The sequence below is a fragment of the Pan troglodytes genome, chromosome 18 (genome assembly GCF_028858775.2).
Source record: "Pan troglodytes isolate AG18354 chromosome 18, NHGRI_mPanTro3-v2.0_pri, whole genome shotgun sequence".
In the NCBI taxonomy this organism is placed as follows: Eukaryota; Metazoa; Chordata; class Mammalia; order Primates; family Hominidae; genus Pan; species Pan troglodytes.
This window is the reverse complement of record NC_072416.2, coordinates 85,648,243-85,670,277: the sequence shown is the minus strand read 5'-3', so window position 1 is coordinate 85,670,277 and position 22,035 is coordinate 85,648,243. Positions and strand designations below refer to the sequence as shown.

At 49.6% G+C, this 22,035-nt stretch overlaps 1 protein-coding gene across 5 annotated transcripts in view; it reads left to right on the top strand.

The window, feature by feature from the left end:
- The first annotated feature begins 7,820 nt into the window (after positions 1 to 7,820).
- Positions 7,821 to 22,035, top strand: part of ZCCHC14 (zinc finger CCHC-type containing 14) — an 86,237-nt gene continuing 72,022 nt past the window's right edge. For 2 of the 5 annotated variants that reach the window (XM_054668548.2, XM_016930325.4), the window contains exon 1: positions 7,822 to 8,465. In XM_054668548.2, coding sequence (XP_054524523.1) covers positions 7,896 to 8,465 — 570 coding nt within the window. In that variant the 5' untranslated portion in view covers positions 7,822 to 7,895. Of the gene's footprint in view, positions 8,466 to 22,035 lie in introns of all 5 variants that reach the window. The other 3 variants (XM_016930324.4, XM_063797920.1, XM_016930323.4) reach the window with 3 other exon arrangements.

The following is a 22,035-nucleotide window of genomic DNA, read 5'->3' as shown; positions in this document are numbered from 1 at the left end:
TGGAGATGAAGTCTTGCTCTGTCACCCAGGCTGGAGTGCAGTGGAGTGATCTCAGCTCACTGCAACCTCCGCTTCCCAGGTTCAAGCGATTCTCCTGCCCCAAACTCCCAAGTAGCTGGAATTACAGGTGCCCACCACCACACCAAACTAGTTTTTGTATTTTTAGTAGGGACGGGGGTTTCACAATGCTGGCCAGGTTGGTCTTGAACTCCCAGCCTCAAGTGATCTGCCCAGCTCGGCCTCCCAAAGTGCTGGGATTCATGCACTGCCACACCCGCGCAATAAAAGCTCTTAAAAATGGAGAGAAACATAGACCAAAAACCTGATAGAAAACGGGCAAAAACAGGCATCTTATTGAACAAGATACAAAAAATGGCATCCCCACCTAGTTCTCTCTCCCTTCCAGAGACTTTGAGATGTCGTTATAATTTAATAAATCTGTTTATGCTCAAGCTAGACATCATAGATTCTGTTGTTTCTAATTTATTTGGTGGGCACAGGCTATTTATAGAAATCAATCCACCTTGAATCGTGAAGGCTTTACAGCCTGCAGTACGTCCCAAAGTTACTGACACCAGATCCTGAAACAGTTTTAAAAGAGGAATTCACAGATGTATTTTCAAGCAATTACAGTTTTATCCCAGTGTGAGTACTGCCTTCTAGAGTGACGACTTTGAAGGAGACAGAGTTTTGGGTTTGGGTGAGCCCTGGTATGTTTGTTCAAAAACAGAGCTTTTAGAGTTACACCTCATCACCCAAACAATATGTTATATGCCTTTGGAATGTTTTTTTTTACCCACACTTGAGTCTGGGAGTGTCTCATGTCTTGAGACTTCATTTCAAACAAAACAGTGATGGTAACGTGAAGATGATTCAGATGGCATTGGGAAGCTCTCCAGTTCTTCCATTTTCTTGATACTTCTCTGAACTCTACACAGGATCTAGAGGCGACAGATCGGGTGTCAACCTCTTGAAAAGTCCAGGGTAAGCAGGACTGCCTTTGGAAACTCTCTCAGCATAGAAACAACCTGAATGCCCAACTAGAGGGGATTCTTTGAATAAATCATGCTAAATCAAACAAAGATTTGTGTTGCCCTTAAGAGCCATGATTTAGAATAGAGTCATGGATATGAAAAGACATTTGGGATGTATTGTTAAGTGAAAAAAATAGATTGCAAAATGTGGAGTACCATCCTATTTTTGTGTCGTATACTTTTTTTTTGTAAAAGTATGTGTGCATAAATATATTTGAATACAAAAGTGTCTAGAAGAGTATCTTTTAGAGTTGGTTATGACTGGGAAGTGAGATGATTTGTAGCTTTTTATATTGTTTTTTAGCGAGTTATAATCTGTTCATAAGGAACATGTATTGCATCATAATCAGACAAAACAACACAGTCATTTACATGTTTTTAAAAATCCTGTATTTGCTTGAAAATACTCCAGAAAGAACATGTGTGTATGTCGGGGGTGGGGTGAGAGAAATGGATGGAGTAAGAGTGGCAAAATGTCATCTTTGCTGAAGCTGGCCAAAGGGGACTATGAAAAATCACCACATGATTCTCTTGACTTTTGAGTATGTTTGCACATTTCACAAGTGAAGGTGAAAACAAACACACAAATAAAACCAAGGTCAGCAGTGAGTTCATCCTTGGCTTTTAGAGGATATCACAATTGCAGTGCAAGAAGCACAGAAATACGAGAAACAAATATACAACAGAAATAAGGCTGCAAAACTTAGCGCTAAGAACCCAGGAGCCATCAGCTGTGTGACCTCAGGTCAATAACAGCCTTATGAAGCCTCAGGTCCCTCATCTGTAAAACGGGAGGAAACCCTTGTTGCGTGGCAAGCTTGTGGTTGAGACTGAAAATTCTAATTACTACTGTGGCTGCTGTTGTTCAATCCATAGGCCCTGGAAGTCTGGAAGCAAGAGCTCCACACCCCAACAGTAGTTTCAAACTTTGGTGTGCACTGAGATGACCAGGGTTACTAGCAAACATGCAAATTCCTGGCCAGGCACGGTGGCTCATACCTGTCATCCCAGCACTTAGGGAGGCGGAGGCCAGTGTATGGCTTGAGGTCAGGAGTTGGAGACCAGCCTGGCTAACGTGATGAAACCCCATCTCTACTAAAAATATAGAAAATTAGCTGGGCATGGTGGTGCGTGCCTGTAATACCAGCTACTCGGGAGGCCGAGGCAGGAGAATCGCTTGAATCAGGAGGTAGAGGTTTCAGAGAGCTGAGATCGTGCCACTGCATTCCAGCCTGGGTGACAGAGGGAGACCCTGTCTCAAAAAAAAAATGCGGATTCAAAGGTCCTACCCCTAGGGTCCCTGACTCCATACGTGGGGCCAGGCCTAGGACCCTCCACTTTAAGTAAGACCCCAGGCCATTCCCACTGGGGAAATGCTGCATCTAGCCCCACACCAAAGACACCCGGGTAAGCAGATATGCCACAGACAAAAACGCCTCGCTGTGCAGAAACTGGGGCTGGACGTTGTTCGGGGCTGATTGCCCATTTATGACTCTAGGTGGACTTTGTCTGCAGTCATGGATGGAAAAGCTGGCAAGCAACAGACACCTTTGCAAAAATAGCAAATAAACAATATGTCACATTTGTGGTTTCCTCCTGGGAGGGGCAGAGTCTATGGGCAATTGACTTAGGGCAGAATCCAATTCCAACATGAACTAACTGTGTGGCCCGGGCTGAAGCCCTTGACCATTCAGTATCTGTGTGATGGGAATTCTGATAGCAGTATCAGAAACAGCTCCATGGGGTTTTGTCAATTACACGAGGCTGTCAGGCACCGAGGCCTGGAGCCAGGACCCCATCAGGAAATTTAGGGATCCACTGGATTTATGGCCTCCATGTTCAGGGTGTCAGGTCCCAAACCTTCTCAATCACAGGAAAGCAGGAGTCAGGCCAAGGGAAGGAAGCGCACGTTGCAGCTAGAGACCACACACACCTTGGCAGCACCCCAGGGAGAGACAATTCCCTGCCGCGCCGGGCTTCTCTGCGCACTTCCAGCCCCAATCACTTAAGGAGCCCCTGTCCCACTCTGAGTCTTCTTCTGAGGCCTCTGTTTGTGTTGTCCTGCTCCTGGCTTGGCCTCCAGATCCCTCCTCTCGTGGGGTCCTAGGTCTGAAGGAAAAGCAAGATGGTGGCAGTCTGGGGGAAGAGCATGTGCTTGGGGTCCCTGTGGCCCATTTCTGGGCTTGGCCTGGTCACCTGCTGCAGTCGGTATCACTCATTCAGAACTAAGCAGTAACGCCAGGCGGGTCATGTCCTTCTTGTAAAATTGTTTGTTTGGGGAATTTGTGGTGAACTCCAAATCTCTCTCTCTCTCTCTCTCAAAATTGATACTATTAGAGTCATTTGTGCTTGATTGCAGCTCTGTGGAAGGGACAGCCCCCACTTCTCCCCTCGCCTCTTTGTGGTTATTTGTAGGGCAGTCACAGGAAACCAATACAATGGCATTTCCCCCTAAACATGAGTGTGGCTCTCAGCGCAACCCAGTTCACAATAAATAGTCTATCCTTGCCCTATAGGACCAGGCCTCAGGAAGGGCTTGGGGGCCTCAGAGGCAAATGACATCCAGCCCCTTCAACCCTGCACAACCACAGACCTCACACCCAGTGGTAGCCAATTTGGCTGAACAGCACCCTAGACTGTGGGCTCCCCCTGGTGCTGGGCCCCCTCACAAGGAGGCAGGGCCCACCCTCCTGATCTAGCCTGAGCCCCTGAGTCCTCTCCCAACCTCCTCCCAGCGATCTCAGCCGCTCCAGCAAGGCGTGGGGCTGGTGTCCTTCAGCTGCCTCCCTCTCCAGAGGAGGAGAGGCGGCAGATGTCGAGGCAGAGGTGGAGAAAAGCTCCTGACACGCTTGCAGCCGGGGTCGCCTTGTGCACGGGCAGAGTCAGGGAAGGGGGAGACAGTAGGTGCCCTGTGTGGAAAACCAGAATCTCGGGGCCAGGACCCAGAGAATGCTGGAGGGCCCGGGAGGTCAGCGCCTGCCCTCTCCTTATGAGGGAGGCCCCCTCCCTCAGGCAGCCTGCCTGCTTCAGAGTGGGGAGTCCAGGTTGTCAGTTCTGTAGGGTCGATGGACCTGGTCTCATTTGCCTCTGAGGCCCCCAAGCCCTTCCTGAGGCCTGGTCCTGTAGGGCAGGGATTTCATATTTGTTGTGAACTGGATTGAGCTGAGCCACACCGATGTCTGGGGGGAAATGACATTGTTTCGGTTTCCCTGGCCGCCCTACAAATAACCACAACACGCGTGAGTGAGGGAGGGGTGGGGAGATGGGGGTAGGGGAGGGGTGGGGGGGTGGGAGATGGGGATGGGGGAGAGGTGGGAGATGGGGGTGGGAGAGGGTGGGGGAGTGCGGGAGGGTGGGGGTTGGGGGTTGAAAACAATAGCAATTTACCCTCTCACAGTTCTGGAGGCCAGGAGTCCAAAGTCAAGGTGTGGGCAGGGCTCTGTTCCCTCTGGAGGCTCTAGGGGAGGGTCCTCCCTGTCTCTTGCAGCCTCTGGTAGGCCCAGGCACTCCTCGGCTCCAATCTCTGCCATTCTTGCACATAGTCTCCTTTCCCCCGAAGTCTCTATGTGTTCTTTTCTGTATCTTGTAAGGACAGTCTCATTGCATGTAGGGCTCACCTTAATTCAGTGTGATTTTATCTTGACTCTTACCATAATTATATCTGCAAAGACTCTTTTTCCAAATAAGGTCAGATTCTGAGATTTAGGGTAGAGATAAACTCTGGGGGGACATGATTCAACCTACTAAGCCATTAAATCACAAACAGCACGCAAGAAGGACCAAAAAGGCAGCGGGAAGTGGGGAGGACCTTGATCCAAGGACTTCCACAGCTCAGGCCTCCCTTGTTCCAGCCAGCAAGGGCTTTCCATGAGCACCTTTGACTTCCACTGCTAGTCAGGATGACGGGTTCCTGGCTGTCTTCTACAGATGAGGAAACTGAGGCTCAGAGGCCTCTGAATGCATAGCCAAGTTCACACAGTCAGCCACAGCTGGGACTGGAGCTTACTTGGTACCAAAGCCTGGGGGTTTCACAGCCAGCTCGGCTGGATTGAAGAAGCCCCACCCCCACCCCCAGCACTAATGAGGTTCCAAGATCTTTCTCCAAGGAGCTTGCTTTATCAATAAGAAACGAATCTTTTGTTTTGTTTTGTTTTTGAGACAGAGTCTTACGCTGTCACCCAGGCTGGAGTGCAGTGGCGGGATCACCATTCACCGCAACCTCCCTTTCCCGGGCTCAGGCAATCCTTCCACTGCAGTCTCCCAAGTACCTGGGACTACAGGCACATGCCACCACATCTGGCTAATTTTTGTATTTTTTGTAGAGATGGGATTTCGCCATGTTGCCCAGGCTGGTCTCGAACTCCTGGGCTCAAGGAATCTACCTTCGGCCTCCCAAAGTACTGCGATTACAGATGTGAGCCTCTGAGCCCAGCCAAACTGTCTTGATGTTCACGTTCTTTCACTACCTTAGATTATGAATTTTGGAATGTCGCCAGTTCCCTGGAATCACATTAAGAAGTGAGGTCTAGGAGAACAATGATTAATTTAATTATTAATAGAAATCAGCCTAGACCTGGGAAATAAGATGAGGAGACCCAACTGTCCCCAGCCTTGCCCTTGTGCCCATGTGGGAGGCCATCCTGACTCCATTTAGATTTTTGCTTCTTCCTACACTGACAAAGAACACTGGGGCAGCTCCAGGGAAATGTGCCCAAGGTGTGGAGGGGGCTGGGGGAGTGGAGAGCAATTTTTTTTGTTCCCAACCATGCCTTTCTGCAATCTCTGTTCATCCTCGAAGACCTAAGACTGGAGAATGTGGGGTTTGTTTGTTTTGGAGCGACTGGGGCGGGGAGGGGGGGGTCTCACCATGTTGCCCAGGTTGGTCTTAAACTCTTGGCCTCAAGCGATCCTCCTGCCTCGGTCTACCCAGTAGCTGGAACCACAGGCGTGCCAGATTCGGCTGAAGAGTTTTGTTAGGAAGTTTTCAGCACCTTGGACCATATCCTGAAAAAGTTCATTCATTGATTTAACCAATCTCTAGTGTGCACTGCCCAGAACCAGAGTGTGAGCTCCACAGGGTAGGGAGGGCGCCAGCTTTGCTCTCAGCTGCCCCCGGGCGCTTGGGACCTGGAACCCATGAATGAACAGACCCCGTTCTAGATCAACAGACATTCAAAGCAGCGCTCTAGGGGAAGGGCAGGGGAGGAATGAGCATCCAGCCCCCGCGGCTCTACTTCTATGCCTGTGTGTAAGTGGTGGGATTTAAAGGTGGTTGGGTGCACCGGCCCTTCCCCCACCTGCAATCCGGTGCCAATGCAAGTGCCAGGGGAGGGTGGCGTTTCTGTTTACTTCCAGCCAGGTCAGCTCCCTTGCCCCCTCCCCTGTGTTTGCATTTTCTCGGTTTGGCGAGCTGGTGAAGTAGCCGCGGAAAGAAGGCGGATTTAAAGGCTCCATTTGGACGAGGCTTTTGGAGAAAGCTTGCACCTCCCATCACACCCCCAGGGCAAGTCAGCCGCCTCAAAAGTGCCGGTGCCGGCCCTCTGTGAGCTCAACACCTTCGCACAAACCCCGGGGACGGTTATTATTACCCTCTTTTTCCCGGGGAGGCGCCTGGGGCTCAGAGAGGCCAAGTGACTCGCCCAAGGTCACACAGCTTTGCAGTGGCCGACCCGGGATTGGAACCCGGGGCTCCGGACCCCGCGGCGGCCGTTTCTCGAAGATACCCACTACCTCCCTCTTACACCGCTCAGAAATAAAGCAGGAAGGCCGAACGCCCCGTTTTCGCCGAAAAACAATGCTCCACGCAAATTTGCGGGAACAAAAGCAACCAGAAATCCAGCCCGGGTTTTCCGCCTATCCGATTCCGCGGACCAATCGCGTCTTCACGGCCGCCGAGGGACGGGAGGCGGTGGCCCCAACATGATCGACAGCCCCCAGGGAGGCGTGGCCGCGGAACGGGCGAATGGGATTGGGGACCCGGCACAATCACGGGCCGAGAACGGGCCGCCTGAGCCAATCAGCGGGGGGGGGGACGGGCCAGGCAGGCCCGGGCTGTCGCGAGAGGCGGCCACCCCGCCCACTTCTGCTGATCCCGGCCGCCCGTCAGCCGCGAGCGCGACGATCCCTCCGCTCCTCGGCCGGCGCCTCCTCCGCCGTCGCCGTCGCCGTCGCCGTCGTCGCCGCCGCCGCCGCGCTCGGGCCCGGATCCGTCCGCCGCGCGGGAGCAGCAAGGCCGGCAAGTCCCGGCCGGATCCTTCCGCGCCTCCCGCCGCGCGTCCCTCCCCCTCCAGCGCCCGTTTCGCGGCCGCGGCCCCCAGCGCTCCCCAGGCGGCGACGCCGCGCCCGCGGCCCGGGGTAACGGCCGGCCTGGGCGGAGGCGCGGGCGGCGGCGACGGCATGGCCGGGGCGGCTCCGTCGGGGGGCGGCCCGCAGTGACAGACCCTGCGGCGCGGGGGGAGATGGGGGCGGCCGCCTCCCGGGCGACGACGACGACGACGACGAGGAGCAGCCGCCGCCGCCGCCGCGCACCGGCCGCCGCTGGGCACGGGCGCGGGGAAGGCGCCTCCCCGTGAGCGGGGGGCCCGAGGCCGCTCGCCGCCCCCGGCCGCCCCGGCCGCCCCGGGCCCCCCCGGTGCCCCGCGCGCGCCCGCCCGCCGGCCCCTGACGGGAGCCTTGCCCGGCCCCGGTCCCCGCCCCCGCCCCGGCGCCCGCCCGGCCCGCGGCGCCCGCGCGCCCTCGCCCGGACCCGGCCCCGGCCCGCGCGTCCCCGGTCCCGGCGCGCCCCGGCCGCGGCCCCCGGCGCCCCCCGGCCGCCCCCGCGCGGTCCCCGGCCCCGGGTCGCGGCGCGGCGCGGGCGGCAGCATGGTGGAGAAGCGCTGCCCGCTGCAGAGGGACGGCGTGTACCGCTGGTTCTCGGAGCTGCCGTCGCCGCAGCGCGTGGAGTTCCTGTGCGGCCTGCTGGACCTGTGCATCCCGCTCGAGCTGCGCTTCCTCGGCTCGTGCCTGGAGGACCTGGCCCGCAAGGACTACCACTCGCTGCGCGACTCGGAGATCAAGGCCAACAACCCGGCCGACCTGGGCAGCCTCACCAACCTGACGGACGAGGTGGTGCGCAGCAAGCTGCTGGTGTCGCTGGCGCTGCTGGGCTCGGAGCAGCGCGAGGCGGCGGGCGTGCTCTACCGCACGCTCACGCACATCGACTCCATCATCCACAACTACGGGCTGCAGCTTAACGAGGGCCGCACGGGCGATGAGTTCCTGCTGCTGTTCACCATGGCCTCCAACCACCCGGCCTTCAGCTTCCACCAGAAGCAGGTGCTGCGCCAGGAGCTCACGCAGATCCAGAGCAGCCTGAACGGCGGCGGGGGCCACGGCGGCAAGGGCGCGCCCGGGCCGGGCGGCGCGCTGCCCACTTGCCCGGCCTGCCACAAGGTGCGTGCCCGCCCCGAGCTCTGCCCTGTACCCCAAGTCTGCATCCCCAACTCTGCACTCCAAGCCTCCAGCCTGCACCGCGACCCCCCGACCCACGCCTCCAGCCTGCACTGAGAGCTCCCACCCAGGTCTCCAGCCTGCACCACGAGCCCCCAGCCCGTATCCCAAGCCCCATCCTAAGCCTCTATGTCGCACCCCAAATGTGTGCCCCACCTCTCCAAGCCTCCACCGTACATCTCAAACCTCCGCCGTACATCCCAAGTCCTCACCCCGTGTCCCAAGCCCCCATCCTAAGCCCGCACTCCTCACCCTAAGTCTGCACTTTAAGCCCCAAGACCGCACCGCGGCCCTGAGCCCACACCCTCAGTCCCCTCTGCGTGCCCCAAAGCCTCCAAACCTCCGCCTCGCGCCCCTTGGGCAGGAGCGGCTGCAGGGGCCCTGGGTCCGAGGATCCGCGGGAGCGGTGCGGGAGACGTCCGCGGTCAGAGCTCACAGTCCCAGGTGCCCTCCTTTCACTTAGCCGGCTGCAAACGCGATAAGGCCTTTGTCCCCTTAATGGGGCCCTTGGGTGACAGATAACACACATTGCGGCGCCTTGGTTTCCCCAAATCTGGTATTTATTACCAGAAAAGGAAGGAGCCGTGGCCACGCCAGAAGCCGCCGGCGAGGTGAACATTGCAAAGGCGCTGGGCTTCGCCGTCTGAGCCGCTCCCTCCACACAGGTGGAGGCCCTGCTTGGAGCCTGTGTCGCTGGGGGCCTGGGCGCGGGACGTGGCTGTCCGTGTGAGCTCATTTATGGACACGTGCATGCTGTATGATGTACGCGTGTGTCGCATGTGGGCATGTATGTGTGCACGTGTGTATTTATGAATGTGAACATGCCTGTGAACGTTGTGTGTGATCGTTTTTAAGAGCCGGGCTACCTGTAACAGACAGAAAAAGACTCCCAGAGCCTTAAATGCCCGTGAAACCTATTTATTGGCGACCCTTAGAAACAAAACCCAGGCTGACTTTGAGTGGGAGGGCACCGATGCCTTAAGGAATGTTAGGTTAGGTTAAAGATCTCCGGTCTCCAAATTGAACCGGAAGGGCGTCCTGGCCATCCACTTAGCGATGTGAACTTTTGTCTAAGTGTTTCAGAACTGAAAACGCAAAGTGTCTGGGGCTCCAGCTATTTTGAACAGCCCCCTGCAATCCAGTGCCAAAATTTCGCTGCCAGAAGAGATTACTTTGACCTGGTGTGATGTGTATTTAGATTACAAACTGATTATTTTTTGGAAGGGAATAGGTTGCAGTCGGGACCAAGTCTTGCTCAGTGCCTCTTTGCAGTGTCTTTAAGCTCTTTGAAGTTAAAACTTTGATAAGACTTTGCTTTTATGAGTGGCTGAGAACACCGTCTGGTTTGCTAGGTTTTTTATGTGTGTGTTTTTAAAGCTGTCTTTCAATCGTAGATTGTGGCTTTTCTTTTTTAATGTCTTCCTGTAAGAAGTGGTTGTAGTACATACATCGGTTTTTTTAAATTGATTTTTGTGTGTGTGACATTTACCTCCAAGACTATAGTTTTCTTTTTAAGTTCGGCTCCCACCCTATATTTCAGGCTGTGTGCTGTGCAGAGGGTCCTAGGAAATGTAGTTGTTTATAGTAATCTACGTAAGTCTTGACATGCCAGCAAGTTGTCACCTATTCGTGGAATCTCAGTCATTTATGGTCAGTTTCATGTGCTGTTACTCCTTTGTGTAGATTCCACCCACTAATAATTTCTATGGCTGTTGCTACAGTAACGTCATCTCTTTAAGGGGATTCTTAATGTGTGAGCACGGGTGCATCACTTTATGCAGACAGTGGTGATTATTATTTTGGTTGGGCAGTGAGCTAAATCTAGAACAAAAATGTCTTTTATAGGAGAGCCTTTCTGTCAAGCAGAAATCCCTTTGATGAGATGAAGGGGCTAATCTATTCCTCTCTGCTCACCCCTGCACCTCCCCCCCTACCCCCCAGTCCCAAGGCCATGGGCACTGAATTTACCAGCTATGCAACCTTGGCCAGGATCCTTCTGCCCCTCAGTGTTGTCCCTGTTGCAGTGGAGGGGATGTAACCTACCTCACAGGCTTGTGTTGAGGATTACATAGGTAACATATATGAGCTTCCAGCAGAGGTGCAGTAAATGCTGCTTTCTCCTTTATGGCCTCTCCGGCTTTTAACATTCCTTTTTATAGAGGTATGCTAACTTAAAGCAAGGCATGTTTTATAGATTGAATTATTTACATCTTGGCTACGAGCGTTTATGTGTTCTAAATTGGTTTTTGAGTAGTTACTTGGAGCTGACAATTTTTTTGTTTCATCTTTGGAAAACTGGAAGATTCTGTGACCCGAAATGAGAGGATTATTATAAGGAGTAACCTTGGGCTGTCATTTCCGTATTTCAAAACAACCGTGGTTTCTAGTTTTCCCTACATCCCTAGTGTCACTGCTAAGCTAATTTCAGCCCCATTCATTTAACTTTCATTTCTGTTGCTGCTTCAAAGCTAAGGCTGACGTTGATGAACCCTTTATTGCTTGGAGCAGGCAACTCAGATGAAATCTAGCATTTAAGTATTTTGCTTTCTTAGTTTCTAAATCTAACATGTGGTGTATTCCTGAAAAAGCAGCCCCGTTAAAGCTGTCTGCATTCTTTTGTAAGCTGTTGTATTTTATTTTGAACTCTTTGAACTTAGAGACTTTGTATTTTTCTTTTAGAGATACAAATGTCAATGGCTTTTTAAATTCTTTATCCAATTTAAATTTTTATTTCTTGGCCTGGCAAGGTGGCTTACGCCTGTAGTCCCGGAAGTTTGGGAGGTCAAGGTGGGCAGATCGCTTGAGCCCAGGAGTTCAACACCAGCCTGGGCAACACATTAAAACCCTGTCTCTACAAAAAATACAAAAATTAGCCAGGAGTGGTGGCACACACTTGTAGTCCCTGCTACTTGGGAGGCCGAGGTGGGATGATTACCTGATCCCAGGAGGTAGAGGCTGTAGGTGAGGTATGATCATGCCACTGCATTCCAGCCTGGGTGACAGAGTGAGACTGTGTCTCAAAAAATTTTTTTTAAATTTATTTTAACTGTATTTTCCGAAATAGTCATTATTTGCAATTCCTTGTCCAAACCCTGTGTTTTTATTTAAAAATTCTTATTCTGAGGACTTCTAGAGGTGTAAAAGTGGGGGGAGTATAAAGTAGACATACCTGTATTTTACTTTCAGAAAGAAAAATACTTCCAGTAGCCACACTGATGGTAGGCTGAATTAGTTGTACTCTTCCTAGTGGCCGGTAATGCTGCTGCTTGTTGCTCCTGCAGTCGCCTATTCCAGGGTGCCAACTGTGGGGGATAGTTGGCTTAGACTTTCCAGTGCCTATTTTACGTAAATAAAAGACCATAGTTTTGGAAATAGTTAAAATAAATCCTTTGCGGCTTTTTCTTTGTGTCAGTGATAATTATATGCTGTGGTATGTGCACATGCTTATTCTTGTTTAAAAAATAACAGCTTTATTGAAAGAGAATTCATATACTATATATACTTCACCCTTTTACAGTGAAGTCAGTGGTTTTTAGTATAGTCATATAGCTGTGCAAGCACGACCACTGCCACTGAACGTTTCCATCACCCCAAAAAGAAACCCAGTGCCTATTAGCAGTCGCTCCCCATTCCCCCTCCCCCCAACCCTTGACCACCCCTTTTTGTCTCTATGGGTGTCTTTTTTGGACGTTGCATATAAGGGGACCACACACCGTGTGGCCCTTTGTGACTGGCTTCCTTCACTCGGTGTCGTGATGTCAGCGCCCGTCCATGCTGTGGGTGTGTCAGCACTTCCTCCTCTTTCGCTGCCGAGTGGCGTTCCCCTGTGTGAAGAGGCCGAGCTGTGCTCACGCATTCTTCAGCGGGTGGACCTTGGAGTTGCTTCACATGCTTGCTTGTAGACTTTTGTCTTCATGGTTAATAGGCTCTTTGTCTTCACCCCCGTGCGCTGTGCCTAACACTTAGCGCATCCTCTGTGGACCGCTGGCGCACGTGTCGGTGCGGGGCTGTCCTGAGGGCTCCTGTTCCACCTGGTGGATTGCTAGGTGCCGTGTGCAGAGCTGTGTAGGTGTGGCCTCAGCCAGCCTGGGGAGCTGCAGTTGGAGGTGGCAGGGAACTCTGTGCTGTCAGTACAGAGCCTCCGGGCTGGTGCATTTGGTCAGCGACAGGTATGGGGGAGCAGGGCCTGGTGGGCGGGGGCGGGGCCCCGCCTGAGCTGCAGCTGTGAGGGCCCTGCCGTTTGTGTTTCAGCATCCTCAGGGTATGGATAATGAACTGCTTCGTGGGGCTGATTTTTTTAAGGGGTACTAAAAAAAATAACGTTTTTAAAGTTTTTGGTGCAGGGGTGTGGTGGGGTGGTGGTCTTCTTTAGGGGTAGGTTCTGTGGAACAGTTCTGGAACTCTCTGTGGCTTGCATTGTGAGTGCCTGAGGATAAGCACTGTGGAAACTTCAGATAGACACAAATACCATGAATAAACCTGCTGAAAATGTCTGTCCAAAGATCAGCAACAGCTTTTGCTTCGTTGCTTTTCGTAAGCTGTTGAAAATCATTGCAGTTCAGAGGTGAAACGTGGGATAGTTCATCCTCTGGTTATCAGGCAAAGTATAATTGGTTTCTTTTGGTTTCTCCTTTAGCCCTAAACTCTGGGCCTATTGCAGCCAAGAGTCATCTAGCATTCCATAAGAACGGACTCTCTCTGGAGCAGCTGTTGTCACTGATGGTTAAAGGAATAGCTGTGACCTAAAATCACTGTTTTGTCTCCATCTTTAACACTTGTTCTCCTGGGCAGCTGGGAACCGCCTGGTCTATGAACTTGTCTGTGAACTAAGTCTTCTGGCTGTCTTTGTATACATTGCTTTTTTTGTTGTTGTTGTTACATTACAGGAGATACAGGAGATAATATTCTAACACATAGTGGATCTTTTTTTATTTTTATTTTTATTTTTTGGCCAGCTGCTACAGGTCTAAAACACTGTCCTCTTTCATAGTAAAGTACAGTACATGATACAGGAATTGGGGCATACAGTCATGTGCTGCTTAAGGACACAGATACGTTCTGAGAAAAGTGTCCTCAGCTGATCTTGTTGTGTGAGCACCGCAGAGTGCACTTGCCCAGACCTGGGTGGCAGAACCCGCGACACCTCTGGGCCACATTGTAGAGCCTGTTGCTCCTCGGCTGTAAACCTGTACAGCATGTTACTGTACTGAATACCGTAGGCAGTTGTAACCCAGTGGTATTTGTGTATCTAAACACAGAATAGGTACAGTAAAAACGCATTATTAGAATCTTAGAGGATCCCTGGTCCGTGTGGTCTGTCAGTGGTGGAAGCATCCTTATGCAGTGCGTGACCGTGCTGGGATGCGGTTCTGATTGCTTTCTTGGTGGTAGTACTTTTGTTGATGCCATGATGGAGCTGCAGTAGCACTGCCATCTACTGTGTAATGGCTTGGATTATGTGGTACTTTAATTACTGTCCTTTGCCCTCACATTAAATGAAGGCCATTTACTTTGACATGGGCTAGTTCACATTTGCCTCATTTAGTTGAACACACATTTGAGTTTTGCTGTTTTATACTGTGTTCTGCAGCACAGTTGTAGAAACTGGAAATTCTGTGTCATATTTGGGTATGATGAGTAATATGATGGTATCATTTGTTCAAGTGCGAAGATAATTGGAGATAGGCATCTGCGTTAGTCTTGTCACTGCAGGTGAAGCGTACCGTTTACTTAGGCTTTAGTTCACCCATTTTCTCTTTAGTCCTGTAAACTTCATCTACCTTTTGGATTAACATGCTTTTCCAACAAATCTACACGAGTCTTAAAACTTCTGAGTCCAGCTAGTAGAATAGAATAGTAAGAGGTACTCGCGCTGGGGCATCTTTGTTTGTTGAATTGATGACGAAGAAATTTTTGTTATGCTAGGAAAAATTTCTGCTTTAGTATTCTCCCCCATCCCCCACCTTAGAGGGATTAGATTTTAGAAAAAGATTCTTCTTTTTTTTTTTTAAAAAACTGCCCGTTGGAACAGTAGTTATCTTGTTAGTTTAAGAAGTGTAGCTGCAAGTTACCTAATTAGGGTACATTATTGAAGCGCTTTTGGTTTTGGACTTTAGTCTTAACATATGCAGTTTAGAAATTAGTTTTAGCAAGGTAATTTTTTTCTCCAGTCTCTGTAGATGTTTTTATTGTAGAGAGACCTGACACATTGTAGAAACATTTCCTGTCAAAGGTAAAAAGAGATCATCCAGAACTAACAAAATAGGTTAATTCTTAGCAGTTTCTGTTTTGTTCTGGGTTAAAAGACCTGAAGCTACTTAAAGTGAGAAGACAGAAGCAAGACAGAGTATCTTTCAAATAATTGCTCTTCTAGCAGCCGTGTGTCATGTCTGATCAGGGCATGATTAAGCAGGACAGGACTTCACATGCCGGCCACAAAGCCCTGGACCCAGCCGTTCACCCTCAGAGAGGGGCACTGTGGACCCCGCCCGCCATTCACTACCCAGCTTGCCAGTGGGGCGGGTGCTTTGCAGGCTCACAGAAAAATCATTCGCCCTTGAAATGTCTTATCTGGGCCTGGACACCTCCTTAGTTTCTCTTGTGTTTCCTTTCTGTGTAAGGCTGGTCCCTCACCGCTGGTTTGGTCACACCCCTCTGTTTCCTCAGGGTCACTTGTAGGTCAGCGTTTGAACTTTGTGATTTCTATCTCCCTCCTTCAATCCAATCTTTGACCTCTAGTATTTGCCCACCTGACCCATAAACAGAGAACCATAATGGTTCTCTGATTTGTGTTTTCAACAAAACCCCACCTTTAACACCACTCACCTCTACCAGCCAACAAAACCCTGCCTTTAAAACCACTCGTCTCTACCAGCCCCTCTTCTCTTGGTCGCTTCACCACTGAGGCCTCCCTGAGCAGCTAGCAGAAAAGGCCTTCCATCCCGCTGGCTGGCGCTGGTCCCCGCGAATAGGTTGGTGTGTGTCTTTCCAGACATGTTTGTGCACATATATGTTCACATGTTCTTTCAAGACACCATACACACGCTTAGATACAGGATCTTACATACATGCTATTCTTCATGCTGTAACACAGTCACTCCTGCTGTCTCTAGTTCCTCGCCTTCAGTTATTCCTCAGCCTCCTGTGACCTGCCTTTTGCCTTGAACCTCTTTGACAAAAACAATTTTTTCGGAAGAGTATTCAGCAATCTCTTCAGTGAAGAAAGGTTTTAAATCGGTAATGTAACCAGAGGTAGGAAATGGAAAAGTGCCAGAGGCTGCTGCATGGAAAGTCCCTTCTCCCACAGATGGCAGGGAAGGGCACCCAGGACGTTTTAAGGGTCAGGCAAGGTTCTCCTTTCCCTGGGTGTTGATAACTTTTATTTCACGTGTAAAAAACATGTTTCTTACCCTCTTCCCAGCCATCCAGTTCCCCTCTTTGCAGATAGCACACTTCCTCGTAGAACCTTCCAGAGAAACCATATGTATTTACAAGTAGATACCTGATGTCCCACTGCACACACAGGTGCCTCCTGGTCTTCTCTTGGCAGTCTTTCCAGATGAGGCTTCTCTGTCAGTCCATAAAGAGCTTGTTCAGTGGCACAAATGTGTCATTTAATCAGGCCCTAGAGATAACATTTTGTTCCATCGCATTATTACAAACCAGTGCATTGTCATTTACATATTATATACATATCACCTACATGTTACAGACAACAGATGGGACCTTTCACATTCAGGCAAGTCTACCTGTGGAGTAGAAATCTGGAAGTGGAGTTGGGTCAAACGGTCTGTGCTTTTGTAATTACTTTACCTGTTGCCGAGATCTACTTTTAGAATTCCCAGAGCTACGTACAAGGCCTGTTTCCCTAACCTTTAACGAGCCCAGCGAGTTAGCACTTGCTGCTTGCGGCCATACAGTTAGGTGGAGACTTGCCCTGGTGTGGTGTGGTTTTATCTTAGGAGTGAGGTTGAATATTGTTTCAAGTAAACGATTTCATTGATATTTGGTGAGTTGTTTGTCTCCTTTGCTCATCTCTGTTGAGTTGTTGGTCTTTTCTTTTTTTAATTCTTACTTTATTTGAGACGGAGTCTCACTCTGTCACCCAGGCTGGAGTGCACTGGTGTGATCTCGGTTCACTGCAACCTTTGCCTCCTGGGTTCAAGCAATTCTTCTGCCTCAGCCACCCAAGTAGCTGGGATTACAGGCACGTGCCACCAAGCCTGGCTAATTTTTTTTTTTTTTTGGTATTTTTAGTAGAGATGGGGTTTCACCATGTTGACCAGGCTGGTCTCAAGCTCCTGACTTCAAGAGATCCTCCCACCTCGGCCTCCCAAAGTGCTGGGATTCCAGGTGTGAGCCACTACGCCTGGCTGGGTTCTTAGTTTTTAGAAACTCCGTAAGTTTCAAGGCATCGTCTTTAGTAGGAATTGCATGTATTTGTTTTCTGGGTTTTTAATCTTGTCTTTTGACTTTGCCATGCAGTTGTTTTCTTTTCTTTTTTTTTAAATGCTGTATTTATCAGTCCTTTTTGGTATGGCTTCTGGGTTTTGTGTCATAATGCATAATGTATAATGCGTTTCTTATCATACATATTATACATATGCATGTATTGTGCATACATAATACACATGACGCCCCGTACATTCTGAAGACAGTCCCCTGCAGTGTCGCCTGGTATGGAACTTGTGTCATTCTCTTTTTATATCAGACGGATCCATCTGGAATTGATTTGGTGTAAGGTACAAAGTTAGTTTTATATTTTCCAGATGACAGCCCATTTGTCCCAGTGCCATCTGTTAAATAGTCTCTGCTCTCCCTCCTAGATCTGAGCTGTCTCTCGTTTACTCCCACATCTATTTGGGTTCACTTCTGGACCCTGCGTTCTTCTTCATGGATGTCTCCATCCAGATGACCTCATGTTGGCCAGGTTCATTGGATACTCTTGGTTTTGTTTCTTACCTCTCGTTCGTTTTTGTGGGTTTCCTACACAGAGGAATCCCCAGGAAGGGTTTTTTTGGGGGATTTTGTTTGGGATAAATATGGCTGTGAGGCGCCTGCCCCGGATGGTGGCTTCTGCAGCCTGGGTGTGCCGGGCCGGCTGGGATCTCGCTGCCTCCGCCAGTTCTGGCACTGCTGGTTTTCCTCTTCTCTGGACATTTGTTTTCAGTTTCTCCTCTGCTTTCCTGCACTTTTGATGATGTTATTCCTCAGACTTCTCTCCTTTTTCTTCTTTGTTTTTGCTTTATAATTCGTGACCTTTTCAGCTGTGGTTTTCCCAGTCACACTGATGAGTCCAAAAAACCTAAAGGCTCAACCAGACCTCCAGCTCCCAGTGAAGGTTCCCAGTAGCTCAGTGTGGCAAAGGCAGGTTTCTGTCTTCCAACCTGCCATGGTTCCCATGTTTCCCCCAAAGTTTGCGTCTTAGAAACTTAATCCCCATTGTGGCAGTGTTGGGACATGGGTAGGTCGGGAGGGCTCTGCCACTGCCATTACAATGAGGTAATATCCTTGTCACCTGAGAGTGGTTTTTGTGAAGGCCGGTGTGGGGCTCCTCTTGCTGGCTTGCTCTCTGGCTCTCTCGCCCTTTCCCCTTCTGCCTTCCACCATGGGATGTCCCAGCAGGAAGGCCCTAAGCAGATACAGGCTCTTGCTGTTGGACTTTGCAGCCTCCAGAACTGTAAGAAATACATTTCTTTTCTTTATAAATTACCTACTCTGTGGTATTCTGTTACAGGAACACAAAACAGACCAAGACACCAACCCTGACCTGCTCTGTCCTTCCCTTCTAATCCCCTCCAGCCAGAGGCCCAGGCCTGTCATAGAGATGCCCTTTTTTATCCCCTCCAGCTGGTTTATGACCAAGTCCTAAATATCTTTAGATTTGTCTCCAGTGACACCGTTACAGCCCCGGTTCAGTGTTCCCTCAGGGCTTCCCTTTCTTCCTGTACTTTCCTTTCTTCCTCTCCTTCCTTTCCCCTCCCGCTTCCCCTTTCCCCCCACCGTTTCTCTCCCTGCCACACTTGCCATGGTGCTCACATACATGGCACACTTCTCTGGACGCAGGCTTAGATTTGAGGCAGTATGCCAGGGAAGCAGGGTGGAGATTAGAATAGTCTTCAGGAAACCAGCATGGCCCCAGCCTAGCCTAACTCCACTTTGCTTCTGATTAGAAATCCGTGTTAGAATGCAAGTCAGTTGATGTCATTGTTTAAAGTCTGCAAGAAACAACTTCATAGCTGCTCCATTTTATTTTCTAATTAAATAGTTCAGAAGCATTGGTACCTTAACTCTTTTTAGAAATAACACTGATGTGCCCAACTCTGACCTTGACCTAGGTCTAGCCTCATTAACATTCCAGTCTTCTGGCCTGGGTCTGCCCGCTGTAACCCTTTTTGGTCTCCCTGGCCTGGGTCCGCCTCCATAACCCCCTCTGGTGTCACTGACCCCCTCTTAGCCTCTGACATCAGTTCCCTTGTGTCACTGGAATGGTCCTGGTCAAATGTATGCTGCAGGAGCCTCGTTTCTGGCTTACGGGTCTTAGCATGATGTGCCATGGCCTTTGTGATCTGTCCCCTGCCTGTCCATACACACCTCTCTCTGTAGGCGCAGTTCCTCCTACTCACTGTGCTTTCTCCTGTGCCCTTGGAGAGGCTGTTCTCTTAGACTGGACACCGGTTACCTGTGATACCCCCATCCGCATTATTGGTTCATAGATACCAGTCATTTTGTTGTTGCATCCTTATCTTAGACCTTATGTGCTGGGTTCTGTTTCTGCCCAAGACTTTGACTTTGGCAGAGACTGACTTTTTAAATCACTAGAGCCTAGCAGTTCCTACCACCTACTAGGGGCTCACCTGCGGAGCATCCGTTAAACCCAGGGGCAGGAGGTGTTGGGTGGATGAAAAGCCGCCGTAGTACAAGTGCTTTTTCCCTTTGGCTTTTTCTTTTCAGTGGCCACAGTAGTCACTCCTGTAACCAACTCATACTTTTTATCTTTTTAATTTTTGCCTTTATCCAATGACTACCTCTCATATATTATGTAGCTGGAGATTCTAGTGAAGTTTAACTTGAATTTTAACATCTGTATTCTACTTTCTTATTTTTATTTATTTATTTTTTTTGAGACAGTGTCTTGCTCTGTCACCCAGGCTGGAGTGCAGTGGCGCAATCTCGGCTCACTGCAAGCTCCGCCTCCCGTGTTCACACCATTCTCCTGCCTCAGCCTCCTGAGTAGCTGGGACTACAAGCATCCGCCACCATGCCAGGCTAATTTTTTGTATTTTTAGTAGAGACGGAGTTTCACCGTGTTAGCCAGGATGGTCTCGATCTCCTGACCTTGTGATCCGCCTGCCTCAGCCTCCCAAAGCGCTGGGATTATAGGTGTGAGCCACCGCGCCTGGCCCTACTTTCTTATTTTTAACTTTATATTTTTCAAAAGCTGGCATGCAAGGCCAGGTGCACTGGCTCACACCTGTAACCTCAGCACTTTGGGAGACCAAGGCAGGTGGATCACTTGAGGCCAGGAGTTCAAGACCAGCCTGGCAACATGGCAAAACCCCATCTCTATTTAAAAAAAAAAAAGAAAAAGAAGAAGAAAAAACTGGCATACAAAAGCTTTCATTGGGAAGAACTCTCTGACACGAGAGTTGGGCTTTAGGTTACCTGGGTTGCACTCATACAAGGTTGTGAATGCGTCAGCTGAGAGCTCGGAAGAAGCTGCGTGGCATCATGATGCTTTGGTGGCCTTGTCTCCTGTGGAGCCTGTGGAGGCATGTGTGTGGATGAGTTCATTTCCATGGAGTAACATTTTTAGTTCTGCAAGTAAGTTTGTCTGGATTATGTTTCTTTAATGCTTTTAAAACTTTAAATCATGGTAAGCCTCGATGTTTTAGTTTGCTACATAATGTTTGTTTTAGTTTGCTACATAATGTCAATAAATTGAAAAACCGTTACTCATTCTAATTAAGGTTTCATTTGTATTTCTTTTATACTTTCAACAGTGACATCAGATTAACTCTTTAGAAGGGATCATTATGGCATCATTTGTCTAATTATTTGGGACATTTGCATAAAAGCATCAATAGAATTACCAGAAGGAAATTATATCCTTAGGTTTCTTTTTTTTTTTTTGAGACGGAGTCTCATGTTGTCACCCAGGCTGGAGTGCAATGGTGCGATCTCAGCTCACTGCAAACCTCTGTCTCCCGGGTTCAAGTGACTCTTCTGCCTCAGCCTCCTAAGTAACTGGGATTACAGGCACCCGCCACCACACCCGGCTAATTTTTGTATTTTTAGTAGAGACAGGGTTTCACCATGTTGGTCAGGGTTGTCTTGAACTCCTGACCTCAGGTGATCTGCCCGCCTCGGCCTCCCACTGTGCTGGGATTCCAGGTGTGAGCCACCATGCCCAGCCTATCCTTAGGTTTCTTACTGACTCTAATTAAAACATGTATATATAGGAACTAGTGCTAGAAGGATTGATAGTCTAGACTTGAAAAAAGATTAAACTGTTTGAAATAGGAAGAGATTTAGTGTATGGGGAAGAGGAACAACCCTCACCCCTACTCTGTTTTGGGCATTTTAATAAAATTTAGAAGCTTGAGCATAATGCTAACAACCTAGTTATAGTAAAATTAGTAAAATTGGCCGGGTGCGGTGGCTCATGCCTGTAATCCTAGCACTTTGGGAGGCCGAGGCGGGCGGATCACAAGGTCAGGAATTTGAGTCCAGCCTGACCAATATGGTGAAACCCCATCTCTACTAAAAATACAAAAATTAGCTGGGCGTGGTGGCGGGCGCCTGTTATCCCAGCTACTCGGGAGACTGAGGCAGGAGAATTGTTTGAACCTGGGAGGCAGAGGTTGCAGTGAGCCAAGATGGCGCCACTGCACTCCAGCCTGGGCAACAGTGAGACTCCGTCTCAAAAAAAAAAAAAAAAATTAGTAAAATTAATGAGATACTTTGAAAGCACAGAGTATTGAGGTTGTGTGGGAAGCACTGTGTGGTGTGTAAACTCTACCCGGACACAAATAGATACTCACAGAACTTGCACGCCACCTCTGGGAGATTCTCCTGACTCCAGGTTCCTGGTAGAGTATCTTTCATACGTGAGAACTCAGGCCATTTTCCAGTCGGTTCCAACCTTCTCTGCACCCCGACTCCCAGGGCTTTTTTCTATTCTTTTCCACCACTGATCAGTTTCGCCTATTCTAAAACTTCATTTAAGCAGAATCATGGAATTCCTGCTGGCTTATTATCTGTTGGCTTCCTTCGTTGCGTGATTTTAGTGGCTGGTCTAGGGATGACACTGTAGATTCTGAACTTTCCACACTGCATTGTGCCACACGTCGTGCAGTGTGTCATTTCTCAAAGCACTTATATGTGTGGGTTGTTTTTTAAATAGGTGGAAGGCTTTTAAACCAGCATACCGTTAATATTGTATTGAGGAAGTTAATTTATCAATGTTATTTTTCCTTTTACAATTGCTAATAAAGATATGAGGTGAGGAGCA